Source organism: Anguilla anguilla, chromosome 10 (assembly GCF_013347855.1).
Source record: "Anguilla anguilla isolate fAngAng1 chromosome 10, fAngAng1.pri, whole genome shotgun sequence".
NCBI lineage: Eukaryota > Metazoa > Chordata > Actinopteri > Anguilliformes > Anguillidae > Anguilla > Anguilla anguilla.
In genome coordinates this window covers 7,105,359-7,122,802 of record NC_049210.1, presented here as the reverse complement: position 1 = coordinate 7,122,802, position 17,444 = coordinate 7,105,359, and the positions used below count along the sequence as shown (strand labels likewise).

General features: G+C 47.7%; 1 protein-coding gene across 1 annotated transcript in view; it reads right to left on the bottom strand.

The window, feature by feature from the left end:
- Positions 1-13,408, bottom strand: part of txnrd2.2 (thioredoxin reductase 2, tandem duplicate 2) — a 19,874-nt gene extending 6,466 nt beyond the window's left edge. The window contains exons 1-12 of the mRNA XM_035380345.1: positions 13,324-13,408; positions 12,965-13,030; positions 12,642-12,698; positions 12,322-12,466; positions 11,704-11,778; positions 9,283-9,361; positions 8,797-8,859; positions 7,946-8,016; positions 6,540-6,559; positions 6,123-6,214; positions 5,776-5,950; positions 185-321 (exon numbers count right to left, since the gene is read on the bottom strand). Of these exons, the coding sequence (XP_035236236.1) occupies positions 185-321; positions 5,776-5,950; positions 6,123-6,214; positions 6,540-6,559; positions 7,946-8,016; positions 8,797-8,859; positions 9,283-9,361; positions 11,704-11,778; positions 12,322-12,466; positions 12,642-12,698; positions 12,965-13,030; positions 13,324-13,399 (1,056 nt within the window). The 5' untranslated portion in view covers positions 13,400-13,408. The remainder of the gene's footprint in view (positions 1-184; positions 322-5,775; positions 5,951-6,122; positions 6,215-6,539; positions 6,560-7,945; positions 8,017-8,796; positions 8,860-9,282; positions 9,362-11,703; positions 11,779-12,321; positions 12,467-12,641; positions 12,699-12,964; positions 13,031-13,323) is intronic.
- Between the last annotated feature and the right edge of the window lie 4,036 nt (positions 13,409-17,444).

The window sequence follows — 17,444 nt, the reverse complement described above, 5'->3', positions numbered from 1 at the left end:
CCTTTTTTTCCCCGCCCCACAGCAGTACTGCATTATATATTCAAGGATGCAAAAATTCAGAAAAATCTGAAAATTTACCTCTGAAACTGCACGGATTTGATATGAGAACACCCCCTATACTGATGTTACCTACTGTAGCCGAGTGATAATTACAGGGAGAGGCTGACCCCCAGTCGGCACGTACCTCCCCGATATCTCCGATGGCGTAGATGTTGGGCACAGACGACGCTTCGCAGTCGTCCACGATCACTTTGCCGGAGTCCTCCTCGAGCGCCACGCCGACCTTCTCCAGGTTGAGCGTTCCGGTTTCGGCGGCTCTGCCTGCGGTCGGACACACGGAGAGAGAGAGAGAGCGGCGTCAGAAACCCAGAATAACAACCGTCATTCGTTATTACGCTCGTCCCACCACTAATTTGGTTCGGCGGCCATGTTTAACCACTACAGCGCAGGGGCGTTAGTTAGCCTCTACCCCTACCCTCCACACCGGGAGCAGGGAGGGGAGACAGGGCCGCATTCCAGAGACCCGAACAGCGAGATATCTCCACTTCCATCTTCCACCCGGGGCCCCTGGGGGTCCTTGTATGTCACTTCCTGTGAGCCCTAGCGGTCGGTGGCGGTGGCGGGGGGGGGGGCCTCTGTGGGTAACACAATAAACACTCCCCCCCCTCCCCCCACTCCCAGGGCGCAGAGGTTCCAGCGGCGATGGTATCTGCCCGCAAAAAACAACAAACCCGGGGACCCTTTTCCTGGCCGGAGCAGAAGAACAACTTCCTCCCCCTCGCCTCGGCCGCCACGGCAACCAGGTTCGGACCGCGGGGCCAGAGAATCTGTCCATTGATAGGGATACTGGGAAGGGGGAGGTGTGTGTGGGGGAGGGGTGTTACAGACACCTCTCTCTTCCTAAAAACATTACACAGTGGGGGAAAGAGACCACAGCGGCAGAGTAGATCCGCTCTCCCACTATGCAGATCAGGGTCCTGTAAGAGCAAAGCACTGATCCAGGATCAGATTTCTCCCGTCCGTATCCTATCGATACACATTATGTGGCAGCCGGCAGAGCTGACCCCAGATCCGGGCCCATATTCAACAGGGTCTCAGAGTAGAAGTGTTAACTCAAGCACCTCTGCCAATATCCCAACCTTAAACACGGTGAACTAAAAGACTTGGATGCTTTATGAATACATGATATTGTCAGATTCTTTATGAATACAAATCCTTATCTAGGATCAGTTTTCTTCTGTCCGCAACCTGACCTTATCTGTTACGAGCCTAAAGGTCAAACTGATCCTACATCAGTACTCGTGCTCTGATATGCTTTATGAATACGGGGGCGGATCCACAGATCGTCTCCTGTGTGTATTTAGCGTTACCCAGTTACCCGGCCAATCATGCGGAACCAGGGCGCCTGAGGGAAACGGACGCGGGTTCGGCCAGACCGCCAGCGCCCTCCCCTGGCAGCCCCGGTGCAGCCACGCCGCGTGAGCCCCAGGTCCGGCACTGCCAGCTCCCTGCCAGGCTCAGCGGAGCGCTGAATGGACTCCTTTGTGTCCCCGGTGCATTCCTGCAGACATGAGCCCCGCTGTTCCCTCCCAGGAATGTCCTTGACTCCACAGAGGAGCGTGTGGCACAATCGTCTGGCCTCTCTCCGCCTCTCTCTCTCCGCCTCTCTCTCTCTCCCCCTCTCTCTCTCTCTCTCTCTCTCTCTCTCTCACCCTCTCTCTCTCTCTCTCTCTCTCCCTCCTCCCCCTCTCTCTCCCTCTCTCTCTCACACTCTCTCTCCCTCTCTCTCTCCCTCTCTGTGAGATAAGCAGAGCTCTCCTCCGTCCGACCCGTCTGTTCCCGAGACGTCCAGACCCCCGCACTGCAGCGGCGAAGGCCCGAGGCAGACAGACGGGGGCGGGTTTCGAGCGTCCACGGGTCGCACGCACGCGGCGACGCGGCGTCCGACGTTCCGCAAGGATGCGCTCGAAGAATGCAGCCGCAGACGACCCCTACATCACACAGAACGCAGCCGCAGACGACCCCTACATCACACAGAACGCAGCCGCCGACGACCCCTACATCACACAGAACGCAGCCGCAGACGACCCCTACATCACACAGAACGCAGCCGCCGACGACCCCTACATCACACAGAACGCAGCCGCAGACGCCCCCTACATCACACAGAATGCAGCCGCAGACGCCCCCTACATCACACAGAACGCAGCCGCAGACGCCCCCTACATCACACAGAATGCAGCCGCAGACGACCCCTACATCACACAGAACGCAGCCGCAGACGACCCCTACATCACACAGAACGCAGACGACCCCTACATCACACAGAACGCAGCCGCAGACGACCCCTACATCACACAGAATGCAGCGGCAGACGACCCCTACATCACACAGAACGCAGCCGCAGACGACCCCTACATCACACAGAACGCAGCCGCAGACGACCCCTACATCACACAGAACGCAGCCGCAGACGACCCCTACATCACACAGAACGCAGACGACCCCTACATCACACAGAACGCAGCCGCAGACGACCCCTACATCACACAGAACGCAGCCGCAGACGACCCCTACATCACACAGAACGCAGCCGCAGACGACCCCTACATCACACAGAACGCAGCCGCAGACGACCCCTACATCACACAGAACGCAGACGACCCCTACATCACACAGAACGCAGCCGCAGACGACCCCTACATCACACAGAACGCAGCCGCAGACGACCCCTACATCACAGCAAGGATTAAAGCAAGGATTCTAAGAGCTCATAAGAGTTAAAGTAAGGATTCAGTCATTTTTAGAGCTCATAAGAGTTAAAGTAAGGATTCAGTCATTTTTAGAGCTCATAAGAGTTAAAGTAAGGATTCAGTCATTTTTAGAGCTCATAAGAGTTAAAGTAAGGATTCAGTCATTTTTAGAGCTCATAAGAGTTAAAGTAAGGATTCAGTCATTTTTAGAGCTCATAAGAGTTAAAGTAAGGATTCAGTCATTTTTAGAGCTCATAAGAGTTAAAGTAAGGATTCAGTCAGTTCAATAGCTCACAAGGGTTCAATGATTCAGTCTGTTTAGGAGCTCATAACAGTTACAGTAGGGATTCAATCTATTTAATAGCTCATAAGAGTTACAGTAAGGATTCAGGCTGCTTAAGAGCTCATAAAGGTTAAAGTAAGGACAGAGAAGGGAACGTTTATCCTGGCTCAGCTCTCTCTTGCACCAGGAGCTGGCATGGTGTGTGTTTGAATGTGCGGTGAATTTAAACTTCGGTCAGCTGACCAGCAGGAGGAGAGGAGGCAGCTTCAGCAGGAAAGTCATCCAGCCAGCACAACAGTAACAGAAACTCACTCTCATCCTGCATATTACTGTTAGAAAATGTGCATTCGAAATATTACAGCTACAAACTTGCACCCAAATGGCCCAAATATGCAATTCAACCATTTTAACTGCTTACGCGCTGGTAAAAACAGTCTTGCAGATCCCTGAGAATTTTTAATTAGACACGATACAAACAAAAACATGCACTGATAGTTATGATACACAGAATAATCTTTGTTCTGAATGCCGGGGTGAAGGGGGGTGGGGGGGGTGGGGTGAGAGAAAATAGAAGTTGCTTTTAAGCCAGTAAAGTAATGGGCAGAGAATTTTACTGGTGTCAGACGGGTAAAAGTATTTCGTAAAAATATTTGCTTGACCCAGGCCTGACGCGGTCACGGCCCAGTCCAGATTCGGTCATGCTCCGCGCTTCTGGTGAAAGGGCGAAAAAGAGCGGGGGGAGCGGGGAGGGGGGCACGGGGGCCGGGGGGGGCATGGGGGTGGGGAGTGGCCGCAGAGAGCACCAGCTGACGTCAGTCACACAGACGGGAAACGATCTATTCCTGTGCTGTCCTCCGGGACACCTGGAGCGGGCGTGGCCCCTGAATCCGGACCCGAAACGCAACCTCACTCGCCCCAGCAGGGTGAAGGCCAGGGTGGGGGGGGGGTGAAGGGTGGGCGGAGCTGCAAATCTTTACCCCGGTTGGCTCTTTAATGTCTCCATGGAGACCGAATCGACATGCGAAGAGGAGGGGCTGAAAATGAGCAAATAGGCTCTGAGTGGTCAGAGACACATTACAGCAGAGAACTGCAGGCAAGTAAGACTGGCACCCACAGAACCCAGCCCAAAACAGTGTGCCCCCCCCATATATACAGAGCACTGCGCCTCCTCCCCTACTATCACAGAGCACTGTGGCCGCCCCCGCCCCCCCTCCACTGCTATCACAGAGCACTGCACCCGCCCCCGCCCCCCCTCCACTGTTATCACAGGGCACTATGCCCCCCCCCCCCCCCCCCCCCCTCAGCTGATACAGGACTGGCAGTTTGGGTCCGGTCCTCGACCGCGGTCAGAACCGATACCGCGAGCGTTCCGAGCCAGCGTTCCGAGCGGGGTGCACCCCGCGCCCCATTTTCCCCGCCTGGAGCGGAGAACTCCACCGAGCGTGTCTGCTGGACTCCCAAAAAAAAAAAAACATTTTAAAAAAGCCCCCCTCTGCAAATATTTACCCCCCTCCACCCGTTTCCGGGCAACCAGCGAGCGGCGAGCCAGGCCGGCCGGCGGGGCCTGACATTCACATTACCGCGGCGAAAGGGCGGGCAGCGGAAAAAGCGCTGGTCGTCTTCCCTCAGAACATTCCGGGCCAAGCGCACGGCCGGGGGGGGGGGGGGGGGCTGCAAAGAGTTATGGGGGCGGAGTCACGCAGGAGGACCCTCGAAGGGGAAATTTTTAAATCTCTCTGAGGGACGGACGGGCGGGGCAGGGGGCAGGCGGATGCTCCCCCCATTGTCTCAATTCTATGGAATCAGGAGAAATTAATCCTGGGGGGGGTGTCAGATTTTTTTTGGGGGGGGGGGGTCCTGGGGTTCCCGTGGCCGTGCCAGGTGACCACACCGCGGAGAGTGACAGACAGACGAGGAGAAATCCCGCTCATTTCCGCAGGGATGCCGGGGTCAGGAAGGCCGGGTAGGGGTGGGGGGGGGGGGTGGAACAAAGCAGAGAATAGGCTGACCCCCTGTAAGGGCTCATCCTGACACCCCCCCCCCCCCCCCCCACGCCGCTGCCGTGACATGTCATTAACACTTCCCCCGAGGGTCCCGCAGCACCGCGTTTATTGCCTTGTTTTGGAGTCGACGCCCCTCGTTCTGCTGACGCTGCAGACTGCCGTATAAATCCTGGAAGATTTACGGCACGGAAACAAGCGCCGCTATCCCAGCGCGCAGACGCCCGCCGTGAGCGAGCACCGCCCCAGCAGGCAGCGGGAGAGACTGCAAGCGCCAATCAACATGAGCCTGTTCTGGGAAAGGGGAGGATTCTGCCCAGGCACATCTCAGGGCTACCCAACCCAGGTCCTGAAAGGCCATAGGGATTTGTAGTTCAACAACAGTCCCAGATTTCAGCTGGGGGGGAATTGGGTCTGTGACTCGGAAGTTGCAGATTCGATATTTGTGCAAGATACTTAACTTGAATTACATCAGTAAGTATCCAACTGTGTAAACAGACTTGATGCAATCAAAAGAAAAAAAGAAAAACGAAACTGCATAAATTGATCTGAGTAAGAGCAAAATGATTAAATATACCTTCAGATACTGAAGTCTCCAGGAACACATGTCAGGAAACTACAGAACTGCACGTCTGTAAATTACAGCCAATCGTGGAAGGTTTGTAACAGATCTTGCACCAATGAAAATCAGGACACAGGGCAATCGCCCAATCACAGCGCAGCACTCCCACACACTCACCTATGGCCCACAGCACCGTGTCAAAGGTGTCCTTCGCCTCGGCCCTCGAACCCGGGTCCTCCCACGTCACCCGCAGCGCCCCCGACGCCAGCTTCTCCACCTTGTTGGGAACGCACTCCCAGGAGAACTTGGTGCCGTAAGAGTCCATGTAGTCTGTCACCAGACCCGCCATTTGCTGAGAGAGGGAGAGAGACAGTGAGAGAGAGAGAGAGAGAGAGAGAGAGAGAGATTACCAGTAGTGATTGTTACATCAAAGGGTTAAAAAGGGGCGGGTCTGAGTGCCAAACCCCAGCTCCTCTTAACTGACAGATTAACAACTGAAGGAAAAAGGACTACAGGCGCAGTACCTGGTCGAACCCCCGGAGGGCGATGCTGCGCACCATGACGGTGGTGTCCAGTCCGATGCCCGTCAGAAACCCCGCGCACTCCAGCGCCACGTCTTCAGGAGGAGTTCAGGAGCGCAAAGCCTCAGAGTCTCACGCTGCTTCGCTATATACAACATCTCTGCGTTTATTCCGGTACCCACCATATTTACAACTTCTTAATCATCTCTTTAGGATGCAGGACACAATCGCACACTCTGAAGAAGCATTGTTACATTGCACCGAAGAGTGTACACATCGGCGAAGCACACTACAGTGATGTGTATACACCCTGGAGAAGCACAGTGTGTGGACACAACGGAAAGACAGTAGTACAGTGAAGTGCAAAAAGTGCAGTGCAAACACATTGGCACCAGGGGGCGCTGGTGCACAAAAGGATACAGCTGGCACCGACCACAAGCCTGAAACACAGAGAGAGAGAGAGCAAATAAAGGAACCGTGGTACCATGTGTGAGTGTGTGTGTGTGAGTGTGTGTGTGTGTGCGTCTGTGTGTGTGTGTGTGTGTGTGTGTGTATAAGTATAGCTCACTCAGGCACCCTTTACAGGGTAAAGAACAGAAAAAACTCCTGTAGCCCCTGCAGGCTTTACTTGAGTGAGGAACGCAGAGTATAAACACTGTACTTCCTCTACCCACTGTTACAGTTGCAAGTCAAGCAGACAAACAGACAAGACTGGAAAAGAGCAGCAGTTTACCCCCTTTAACCTCCTATGCCCCCCCAGTCTTTAATCTCTCCAGCTCTTCCTGGGAGATCTCCCACAGGGAAACGTAGCTGTTCATCTAATCCCCCGCTCACCGCTCTCTATTATGCAAATCGCCAGCGTGACTGGCCAGCGCGACACTGCTCCTGCTTACAAACCACAACTCGCTGCAGAAATCGCGTGTGCTCTCCATAAAAAAAGAAAGGAACCTCAATACATATTCTAGGAAGTATTTCTGACAGGAAATCAAAAGAAATAAATAAATGTAAATGCAGCTATAAAAATACACACCCGGGCCACTTTGAAACGGTACCGGCTGTTTACTCTGCTTTAATGTCGCCCTGATCTGAGAGAATCCACTTATCACAGCCATCAAACCCAAAGTCATGCAAAATATTCAATGTAAACAAAACCTACAGGCCTGGACCGCCTGCAGCGGTAACCCAGTCAGTCTGGGACTTCCTGTAATCAGAGTGTCAATCATAGCTGAAGTGGGCTCGGCCTTTATGTTGCCACGGCAGCTGACTCCCCCCCCCCCCCCCCCCGCCCCCGGCTGCACGTGCGTCTGTGGCTCAGGTGTGTAGGAGGGGTAAAGGGGGGGGTTGGGGTATTGGTGCAGACACACCCGACGGAGCTTCCCGTCACTCAACATGCCACCGCCAACCCCCCCCCCACCCGCAAAAAAAACACCTCCTGCAGGTGAGACAACAGCCTGTCAATCTGTCTGTCAACCGTCTCCACCCACAAGTCCTTCTAAAGCCCGCCTCCAAAATACCAACCTATGGGGGGGTTCGGAAGAGGAGCCCCCCCAGGAGAGAAACACTTCAGCTGCACTCTTTCCATCAGTGACGAGAACCACAAAGGCTCTCATCCAGGTTACGGTCATGGCAGAACTTCAGCACATTGGTCACAGTGGCCTGGATTCAATCAACATTCCTCATGAAAGAGACGCGAACGTCGAACCTTTATCGCCATCTAGTGGCGGAATGCAACAACAGCAGCCTTCCGTTCACTGGAAACTACTGCATGCAGCGAAACCCAATTTATTCTGGAAGCATTATGATGTCACAGTAGCATCTCAACTCACGTCTTCCCCGGAGACTCTCTGAGCCAGAAGAGATCATCGCTGCTAATGCTGTGTTCCACTGCCCCCGGGACCTGACAGGAGGACAGAACAACCAACCTTCATTTGCATTTTATTCAAATTACAATAACAGCAATCTTCAGATCTGTGTCAGAAATCAGCCTTGTGCGATATCCGCGGCGCGGTGCGGCGCCGTGCTCCTGGCCAGCTCGTTATCTCCCGCGCTGTCTGTGGCTCGGCTGCTCTCGTTATCATTAGAGGCGTGCAGCTGGCTCTCTGAGCTGGCCAGACGAAGACAAACACAGCCCATTAAAACGAGAAGCGGCGATTCTCCCTAGCGACGGTACGAGCCGGCGACGAGCGGAACCGCTCAGCGCCCCTCTGCGTGCCGCGCGAGGCCCAGGCCACAGATCCTCTACTGCCGCCAGACGTACGGCTCTGTGAGCTCCACACAGCGAAAGTCACTTCGCTGGGGAAAACACGCGCGCACCCAATTAACACCGTTATAGAGAGCATTTTCGGGACGCTAGTGGCAAATTACTTCTGGCTCGTAATCAACAGGACATTACGCTGCATTACAAGCAGAGAGAAAAAACCCTCCGGCCCCAGCTTCGCCAATGATCTGAGTGGCAGATTTTTGGGTAAATGCTCTGCGCTGCCTATTCCCAGTAATTAGAAAAGCAAGCGTTGGCTGAGAGGGAAGGGCGACGCAACAGCGCACATTTGAAACGAGACAAACCGCTGAGGTTCCATTATCGTTATCGTTCCGTTTCATTATTCATTATCCCCCGCTTCTCTGGAATTGTGGGATAGCGCCGGAGGCCGGTGGAGGACCTCCCTGGACGGAGACTCACGTCGGCGGGGAACTTGGGCCTCATTCCCGTCGCGATCACAACGTTAGCCGCCGTCAGGACCGTCTGCGAACCAGAGGGGGGAGAGGATCAAATTCCGTGGGCGTCCAGAACCCGGGAGCGGGGGTGAGCAGCGGGCGCGTCTGCCCCCTCACGAACGACCATAGGGGGGGTGCGGTGATGAGACTGGCCAACTGACACACACAACCAATCTAATCAGGAACACAAGCTGTTTAGTTTGGGGATCTATTTCTGGATAGGGGAGCGGACCACCCCCCCGCCCCCCTGCCCCATCTATTTTTTTCTATTTATTCAGCAGGAAGACAGAGTGGGTTACAGAGAGAAATGGGATCACAGCACAGAAAAGTACCACAGCAAAGAAAACAACCACTTCAATGCATTATTCATATATTCATATATTATATATTATTAGAAAAAAAGTTAAATTTCAAGAAGAATTTCATAATTACAGGCAGCAACGGTCCTTACCTCTTTCCCCGATTTACTAACTCCTCTGATGGTATGTTCGTCCACCAAACTGCCTTTCAAGTTAAAATACTTCACTTTCCTGTCAAATAAGAAAAGAAAAAAAAAACACAGATGGGACAAATGCCAAAGATAACATACAGCTGGGTTCTTCCAAGATGTACAGTCGGGCTCCTGAATACTAGAGGGCCCGTAAAGGTCAAGTCTTTCCCATTTTGGATGGATGCAGTTATTCAGGCTGCCCAGAGAAGAGATGTGTCAACAGGTTAGGGTGTGACGGTGTGCGCTGACAGCTGAACACCTGTTTGCCCCCAGGGCTTTTAGGCCCTGTCTGTACTACAGCTGTAACCTCTGTGTACCAACAAAACCCAGCAGGTCCCTTCAAGGAAACGTGTCAGATCAAACGCACGACGGGGAGAATCGGTCAGAGCCACACCGCGCAGATGTTTCATTCCGTAACGCCAGCGTGCCGCGCGACTGACTGACAAGTTTAAAGGGACAGCGTAGCATAATGGTTAGCGTACAGGAGGTTGCAGGTTCAATCTCTAGGTAGGGGCACAGCAATCGCACCTTTGAGTAAAGGCACGTAACCTTAATTGCAGTAATTTGGTAAGATAAATACTTGTTTTATTTTATGTTTTACTTAACCAGGTAAGTTGACAGTGAACATGCTCTCTTTTAGAGTAATGATCTTGACCACTGCATCCAGTTGTATAAATGGTATGTGTTACATTCTTACATTACGTTTTAATTGTGTGTAAGAATGTAACCACTTTAAGTCACTTTGGATAGGGGTGTCTGTTAAACAAATAAATAAAAATACGAACAATTCAGTTTTGCAATGTCGACTTATCGAATACAAAGTAAAAAATATTGCTGAGAAAAATTGCTGTGGCTTAAGAAAATTCATTGATACCAAGATACACGACTCATGAACCAACAATCTCCTCCAATTCATACTGAGCACCAGTGATTAAAAGTGCTTAAAGGTAGATAACTGCCTGCCCATTTGAGCTTACGGAGTTCCCAGGAATAGATTATTAAAGTCCCGTCTTTCACACCGAATCTCCCACTCTTCTGGATCACACTCAAGGTCTTCATTATTTTCTTGTAGCATATTCATAAAATGCTGAACGACACCCCTGCTTGTAAGGAGGATAATTGCGATTCTGCTTTTCTCTCTCTGACACAAAGGTGTCACAGGTGTAATAAAACAATAATAAATTGCGTTTATTTGTGTTTGTTTGTTGATAAAAGAACAGCGGCATTACAACCAGCCTCTTTGCGTCAGTGTTACTTTCCGTGTAGCTCACTAACACGTGTGTACAATCCACACCCCCATCACCTCGTCTCCAACACTCACTCACTATCTGGGGCCTGTGCACACCCCCAAACGACTTCTCCACACTGTGCAACATTTGTTTGCTGGGTCAGAGTTAATGTGTGAATTCAGATGTGGGCATTGAATTCTACAAATTTACCCCCAACATCCAGTGCATTTAAATTGAGCACAAAGGATCTACTCAACGCCTTACTGTTGGTTTAAATGTGCAGTGGCAAACCTTAGCTTTGCTCACTGCTCTCTAGGTCTATTATGCTCCTTACAGCATTTTCTGGGAATCCCTCGTGTGGTATTTCTGCCAGTTCAGTGTAGACGTGCTTTCCTTCCTGCCACGCGTCAGTGCGCTCACACACCTGAGGCTGACTGCGTGTTCACACGCCTCAGGCTGATTGTGTGTACGCACGCCTGAGGCTGATCCTTTCTGACAAACAACCCAAAATCAATATGACATGGCAAGCCTGAACACTTCCAGGAAATCGATTCTGAAGAGCTGGGCAGAGCCCACCACGACTACCTTCACATCAATCATAAAATGTCCCGCAGTTATGGATCATCCCCCCCTTACTTTAGTTTGTGCGTTCCTGTGACTCCGTGGTTCCTAATGTTTTTTTCTTTTTCTTGGAAATGTCCCAAATATATATTTATTTTTAAAAAGCCTTGTGCACAGCGTGTTATCACGAGGTGCCGGTCCGGCAAGATACAAATCAAACGTGAAGGGCAGCAATAGCTGGTATTTCTTGAACCACGCACTCAAAAAAGAAGAGAAACGAGACTATATGACATTAAAGAGGTACAGTATATTGCAAATTAGGATGCAAACCTGTTGAATCAATGGTGAAACATGTCATTCACATCCTAATTAGCAATACATGTCTTTAATGTCACAAAGTCTCATTTTTATTCTTTTTTGAGTGTGTAGTTCAAGAAATACTAGCTATTGCTGGCCTTCACATTTGATACATTCATTTAATTTTAGCTATATACAATGATACAGCGGCCAGACATGAGGCATCGGGCATGCCTATCCTCATAGGAAAAGATACTACAATTCCCAGAATGCTCAGCCAGAAGGAGTCACTCACTTGTCTTGTAGCTGGACACGGTGGCCCCAGTTGAGGGACCTCACATGATTCTGTACGGCCTCAGCCATAGTGGGCCTGCAGTACACAGAAAGCACTGTTAGCTGGAAAGGATAATTATGTCTTTTTTGGACTGTTGTATCCAAGCACAAAGCAAGTTTCAGATTAATTATTAGCAGGACGCTTTGTATGGCCAAAATTCCAGGCGCTTGCTTTGACATTTCCAGAGAATCTGCTGACAGTCTGAAGATTTCATTCACGAACATATTTTTAATCTGAATGTACAATTCAAGAGTTGCAAAGAGTTTTGAATGAATTGCAAAAACTCTTTAAAAAAAAAAATCTAAATAAATGAACTGAATAACTCAAACGTCAAAGTCAGCCATGTCCAATAGCATGTGGATTCTCAAGTGACTAGAGAGTAAATCCACCACGAACACCACTAGATGGTGACAACGAGTATTTTCACTTAACAAAAAAAAAAACGGACAGTAAATCAACCTAGACATCACATCCACTGTGAAGCTTCAGAAATAATAGACATATAAATACTCGGAATGTCCACATGTTATTTTAATAAATGGATAAAACTATTAATAATGCAGGAGATTGCGCACTCACCAGTCATGCGATACAGGAGCAGGGATGTTCCATCCATACTTCCTGGCATCCTTCACAGCTGTTCCCAGTAAAGCAGCCTGGTGCATGAGTTTCTTAGGAATACAACCAACGTTCACGCAGGTTCCACCAAGACCCCACTTCGTGCCTGGAGGGAAACGGAGGAGCATAACTCATAAAACACGGTCATGATCTTCTTTTAATATTTAGCTATAATGATACACTGCGTATATTTATTTTCTTCCTGTTTTCTGGTTGGATATACATATTGATCTGAAATAAAGTAAAAAATATTTAGCTTAACATCGGCTCAAAGATCTCACCTTTTGGAGAGGGTTCGACATAGTCGAGGACGGCAACTTTCTTCCCAAACTGAGCGGCTGAATAGAAATGACAAGATACGTTATTCTAGTTTATGTAGCGACTATACATAAAATAATATACTACATATGCTCTCTATACGACAAAATCGTTTGACGAATTACAGTAGGTTCCATTTCTGTCATTAATAAAATAATCAAAACTCATAACAAACACCAAGGACAAGCACTGACAACTGCAACCTGGACAATATCAATACAGCCAAATTTCTACGGACAGCTGTGTGTTTATATAAAAAAGGATAACGTTGCAACACAAAGTTTACCTTCTTTTGAACACGCCAGGCCCCCAGAACCACCACCAATAACCACGAGATCATAGTCAAATTTCCCTACAAAAAAAGCACGACATCGACATGAAAACGTAATTTTCAATAACTGATCTGCTTGATGCGTATTAGAGCGCAAGCTAGGTAAATACATTGGGAATAAGTAAGAAAACCACGAAACTGTCTAATCAGTTCTGCTGCATTGATCAATATGACATTCGTAGTGGATGTTAGCTAACTGTTACGCAGATAAGTTAATGTACCCACTTAGACAACAGTGAGTCAGTGACAACGAGAGTACACAAAACCACAAATTAAATTAACAAATATTTACATTAAAAACAGCTTAACATTACCTGTTAAGTTTCTTATTAAAGTTTGTTGGAGCAGTACACGTTTAAACCGGCTCCTGCCTTTACAGAAGGCAGCCATATTGTTACAGTAAAAGGACCCGCTCTGGCGTCATATAGGTGGCTGACGACATGCCGTCTGGCAGTCATCAAATGATGAGGTCGATGCTCCTCACCCCTCAAACTGAAGCTGGAAAGGAATACAATGAATTGAATTGAGTTTCCCCGAAAATATCGTCATTGTTAGCAATGCTATGAACAATGCATGCAGTAAAGGGATGTACCTATTTTTTTACAGTCTCTGGGATGTACCTGTTGGTTCTATTTGGAATTGGAGAGTGTCCATTGGGGTTGTGTACTTAAATAAAGATCCATTCCATGAAACTGGTTAAAAATAAACAATTTCCATATTAACTATGAATGTTAATAAACATTTTGAAAAAGAGACTAGAATCAATTTGGTGCAGCTTTTTAATCACTAGATTATGTTTATTATTCTCCTTTTCAAATGTAATGTTTGACACTGACAGGCATTTATTAATGTTAAGTACAATACAATAGGCCAATTTAGGAAATTGCACACACAAAGGCGCATACATTATTGTTCCATTTTCTTTTGACAAGCCAGAGACTTCTCGCCGTTCTTGATTCTTGAAAACATCTTCCTCTGAAAAGATGAGGGAAGTAGTCAGATACAAGTCAGTTTTTCATGATCATGTATTTAAATGGTTTTTATTTTTTACCTTGATATACATCCAGGTTTTTTGCAGGCTCACTACCTTTGCTTCAGTTAGCATAAGGTCTACCAGAGCCAGTGTTGGCCAAAAATTGGTTTGGAAGGTTTGTGTCGGTCCAGATACTAAATATTTTGAATGTCAAAAAATATGTATCCCTGTGCTCTTCAGTGTATCTTTACTTAATGGGATTTTGTCAGCTGCGACAAGAAAAATGTAGGCTATACGTTCTTATATGCATATCTCTTTAATCCCTGAAATGTCATTGAGAATTCAAGGAAAATATAAAGCGACTTACTTGAGAGGGGATGATAATGCGACAAATCGTTTTCTTTTTCTATTTACGTTGGTTGTTCATTCGTATCTCTGCCAAAAAATATGAGAAAAATGTTTCCATTTTATACGTTAATTTCTGCTCTGGCAGGAAAGGGCACACTGAGGACAGCTCTCATCTTTTAGCGGAAAATATTGAGTGTTTTTTTTTCTCCCCAGAAAGTAGATGGCTTACTGGAATTTACTGTGAAAGAACATTTAGGTATTAGCAATGAAAAATGCAAAATATTGTGCATGCAGTCGTCAATATCAATGTATTTTGAACACAGTTTTCCGAATGAGTTTATGACAATAGTTATAAAACATCTGCTTAGCAGTGTGGTTTGTGGCTCTACGTTTACACCTGTCTAAATGCTATTAAAGCAGTTTTTGAAAGTCATTTGCTCCAGAGAAAAGATTGTCAGACCTGCATCAGTTTTGTTAAGAATGCAATCACTGAAATTCTAAAAATAAGTTGGAGTCTTTGTTCAGTCAGGAATTTGAAAATTTGCATTTCACTTAAATCCACAGAAAACTCACATGATGTGGCCATTGCAAACATGAAAGAACAAATTGAGCTTCCACAAAAATAAAGGAATGCTCGATTTACCTGAGATATGAGCGCAGCAACAGACTAATCTTTATGTGTGTATGGACGTATCTGTATGGATGTAGTCTTTATTCAAAAATTTGTATTTTGATTCTTGGTTCATATAGTTAACTAGTCGTTTCCACGGTTACCAACATTAATCAGGTGAACACACATATTTCTCCTGCATAATAGGTGCCATCTGCTGAGTGAGTGTAATGTTACTTAAATCAAGAGCTTAGATCTTTTTTCATAGTTGCAGTCGGTCAGAGACATGATTCTTAAAAGGAACAAGTGCCTCAGTTCAGGCCAATCATTTTCAGAAATTGCATAAACGCACTTTTCCTGCGCATAGACTTCACAGGTAATCCTAGTTACATGTGCCACGGACGAAGCTTCAAAGTCGGATTACTACGTATGATCTGACAAAGTGCGCTGCAAGAAGCTCAAGCAAGATGAATTCCACTTTGTGTGTGCGACACAGATTGGTCTCTATCTCTCTCCCTCTCTTTTTTTTTATAGTGGTGACATAGTTGCTCCCATGGTAACGACTGAAGATTCTGGAAAAGGAATCATATATATATTTTTTTCCAGCTTCAAAGCCATGGGATGACACTTCTCCCAGCCCAGCCTCTGTGGCAGAAAGCTGCTCCGTACCACTTCCAGACTGCCTGCCAGGCTAATTACCGCTAAAGAGTGACAACATCATCAGAGCAGGCTTCTGCGCCGCCAGCATGTGGGCTGAGGACACAGCTGCCGAAACAGGGATCCCAAAAGGAAGATGGAGACATGCAGACATGCCCTTAATGAAAATGGCTGTTTTTTTGTTTTGTTTTGTTTTGTTTTTTCCACAGCAGGTAAAAATGGTTTTTTCACACTTTTAAATATAAGCGCATGCTTTTTACGACCTACTCTGCAGATACGTGGCTTGCCGTTGAAAGGCTTTTCAGTCACTTGCTCTCTATGAAAATAAAATTAATTGAGCCTGACTACCCTTTGGGCCTTTTTTTGAGTGAAAACACCACTCTAATGATCAGTTCATCAGATGTTTTTTTTTTCTCCAGTTGTTTTCTCATGCATATTGTTTGTAATATTCATGTACGCTTAATTTCCCCTGGCTAGTTTCAGTCATTCTTGTTTCAGACTATCCAGTGAGCCACTGGGCCAAATGGGCAAAAAGAAACTCAGAGGATTTGGAAACTGGAAGGTTCACGAGACTCGTGGATGGGCAATGTTTTTAAATATTGCCACAGGGCTTCCCAGTCTTATAGCTCATGTTTGGCTGCTTGACTTGTTGTTATTGATCGTTCTGATGAGACAGACCATTTTGGGGGATGGGTATTTACACACACGTTCATGGGCAGAATTTTGGGTGGGGGGGGGGGGGGTATTGAGGTGGATGATGTCATTATAAACCGACACTCAGGGAGAGTTAAGTTAATCGCTCCTCAGACATCTTCCCTGAAGAGCACCGTGACACAGTGGGGAAAGTGCAGTTCCTTTGGCAGAGTCTTGGGACTGCTTGACAATAAGTTGGCGATAAGTGCTCTCTGGCCACCCTGCTGCCCCGCCATTCAATACCAGTGCTCTCTGGCCACCCTGCTGCCCCGCCATTCAATACCAGTGCTCTCTGGCCACCCTGCTGCCCCGCCATTCAATACCAGCGCTCCTTAAGTGACGCCTCTCTGAAGAACCTTCCATTTCTAGCCTTGGGGACGTTTTGTTTTCCATTTTCTCCACAGACTAAATTTCACCACGACATTAATTATAGTTATTTCCACCTTTGTATTTGACTGTCATTTTTCATGCGCTTGTGCCCGGGAGCAGTCGCTAGTAACTTCTCATCCGCTTTGACGTTTTTGTTATTTTTTTAACCTCGCGGTTCTCTTCGGGCCACGCTTTTAATATTCCAGAGAAGATTGCAGAACACAAAATTGCACGACGGAAGATTACAATTTTATAAATGTCAAGCAGCTTTTACGTTTTCAAGGACTCTGTTCCAGGGGGATAAAAAAAAATAAAAAAAACCTAATGACTATGGAGGGAAATCACTGCCAAAAATAATGTCACATTTTTTTTTATGAATGAGGGGCACACCGGTAGCCAGAGCTCTGCATGCAGACGGCATTTACGTAGCGTAGTAAGAAGGTCAGTGAGCTTTGGAGGTCAGTGTGGTAAAGGCACCAGGTTTTCAGTCAAAGGAAGGCTATAGCTAGAATAGCATCCTGACCCTTGGCTACACTGCCTTTGACTTTTGACCTTTGAGGCTATTGGCTCCTTCAATTTCAGCATCCCGCAGATGTTCTTTTCCAGAGTAAATTACAGATTACTCTTTAAATGTTTAATAATAAATTTTTTTTTAAAAATTACAGACATTTTGCACAGCTCGGTACTTTTACTGAACAGTTCACAGTGATTACCTTGCTCAAAATTAATACAGCAGTGCCCCAGCTGGGAATCAAACCCACAACCCCCAAAACTCTAAAATCTTG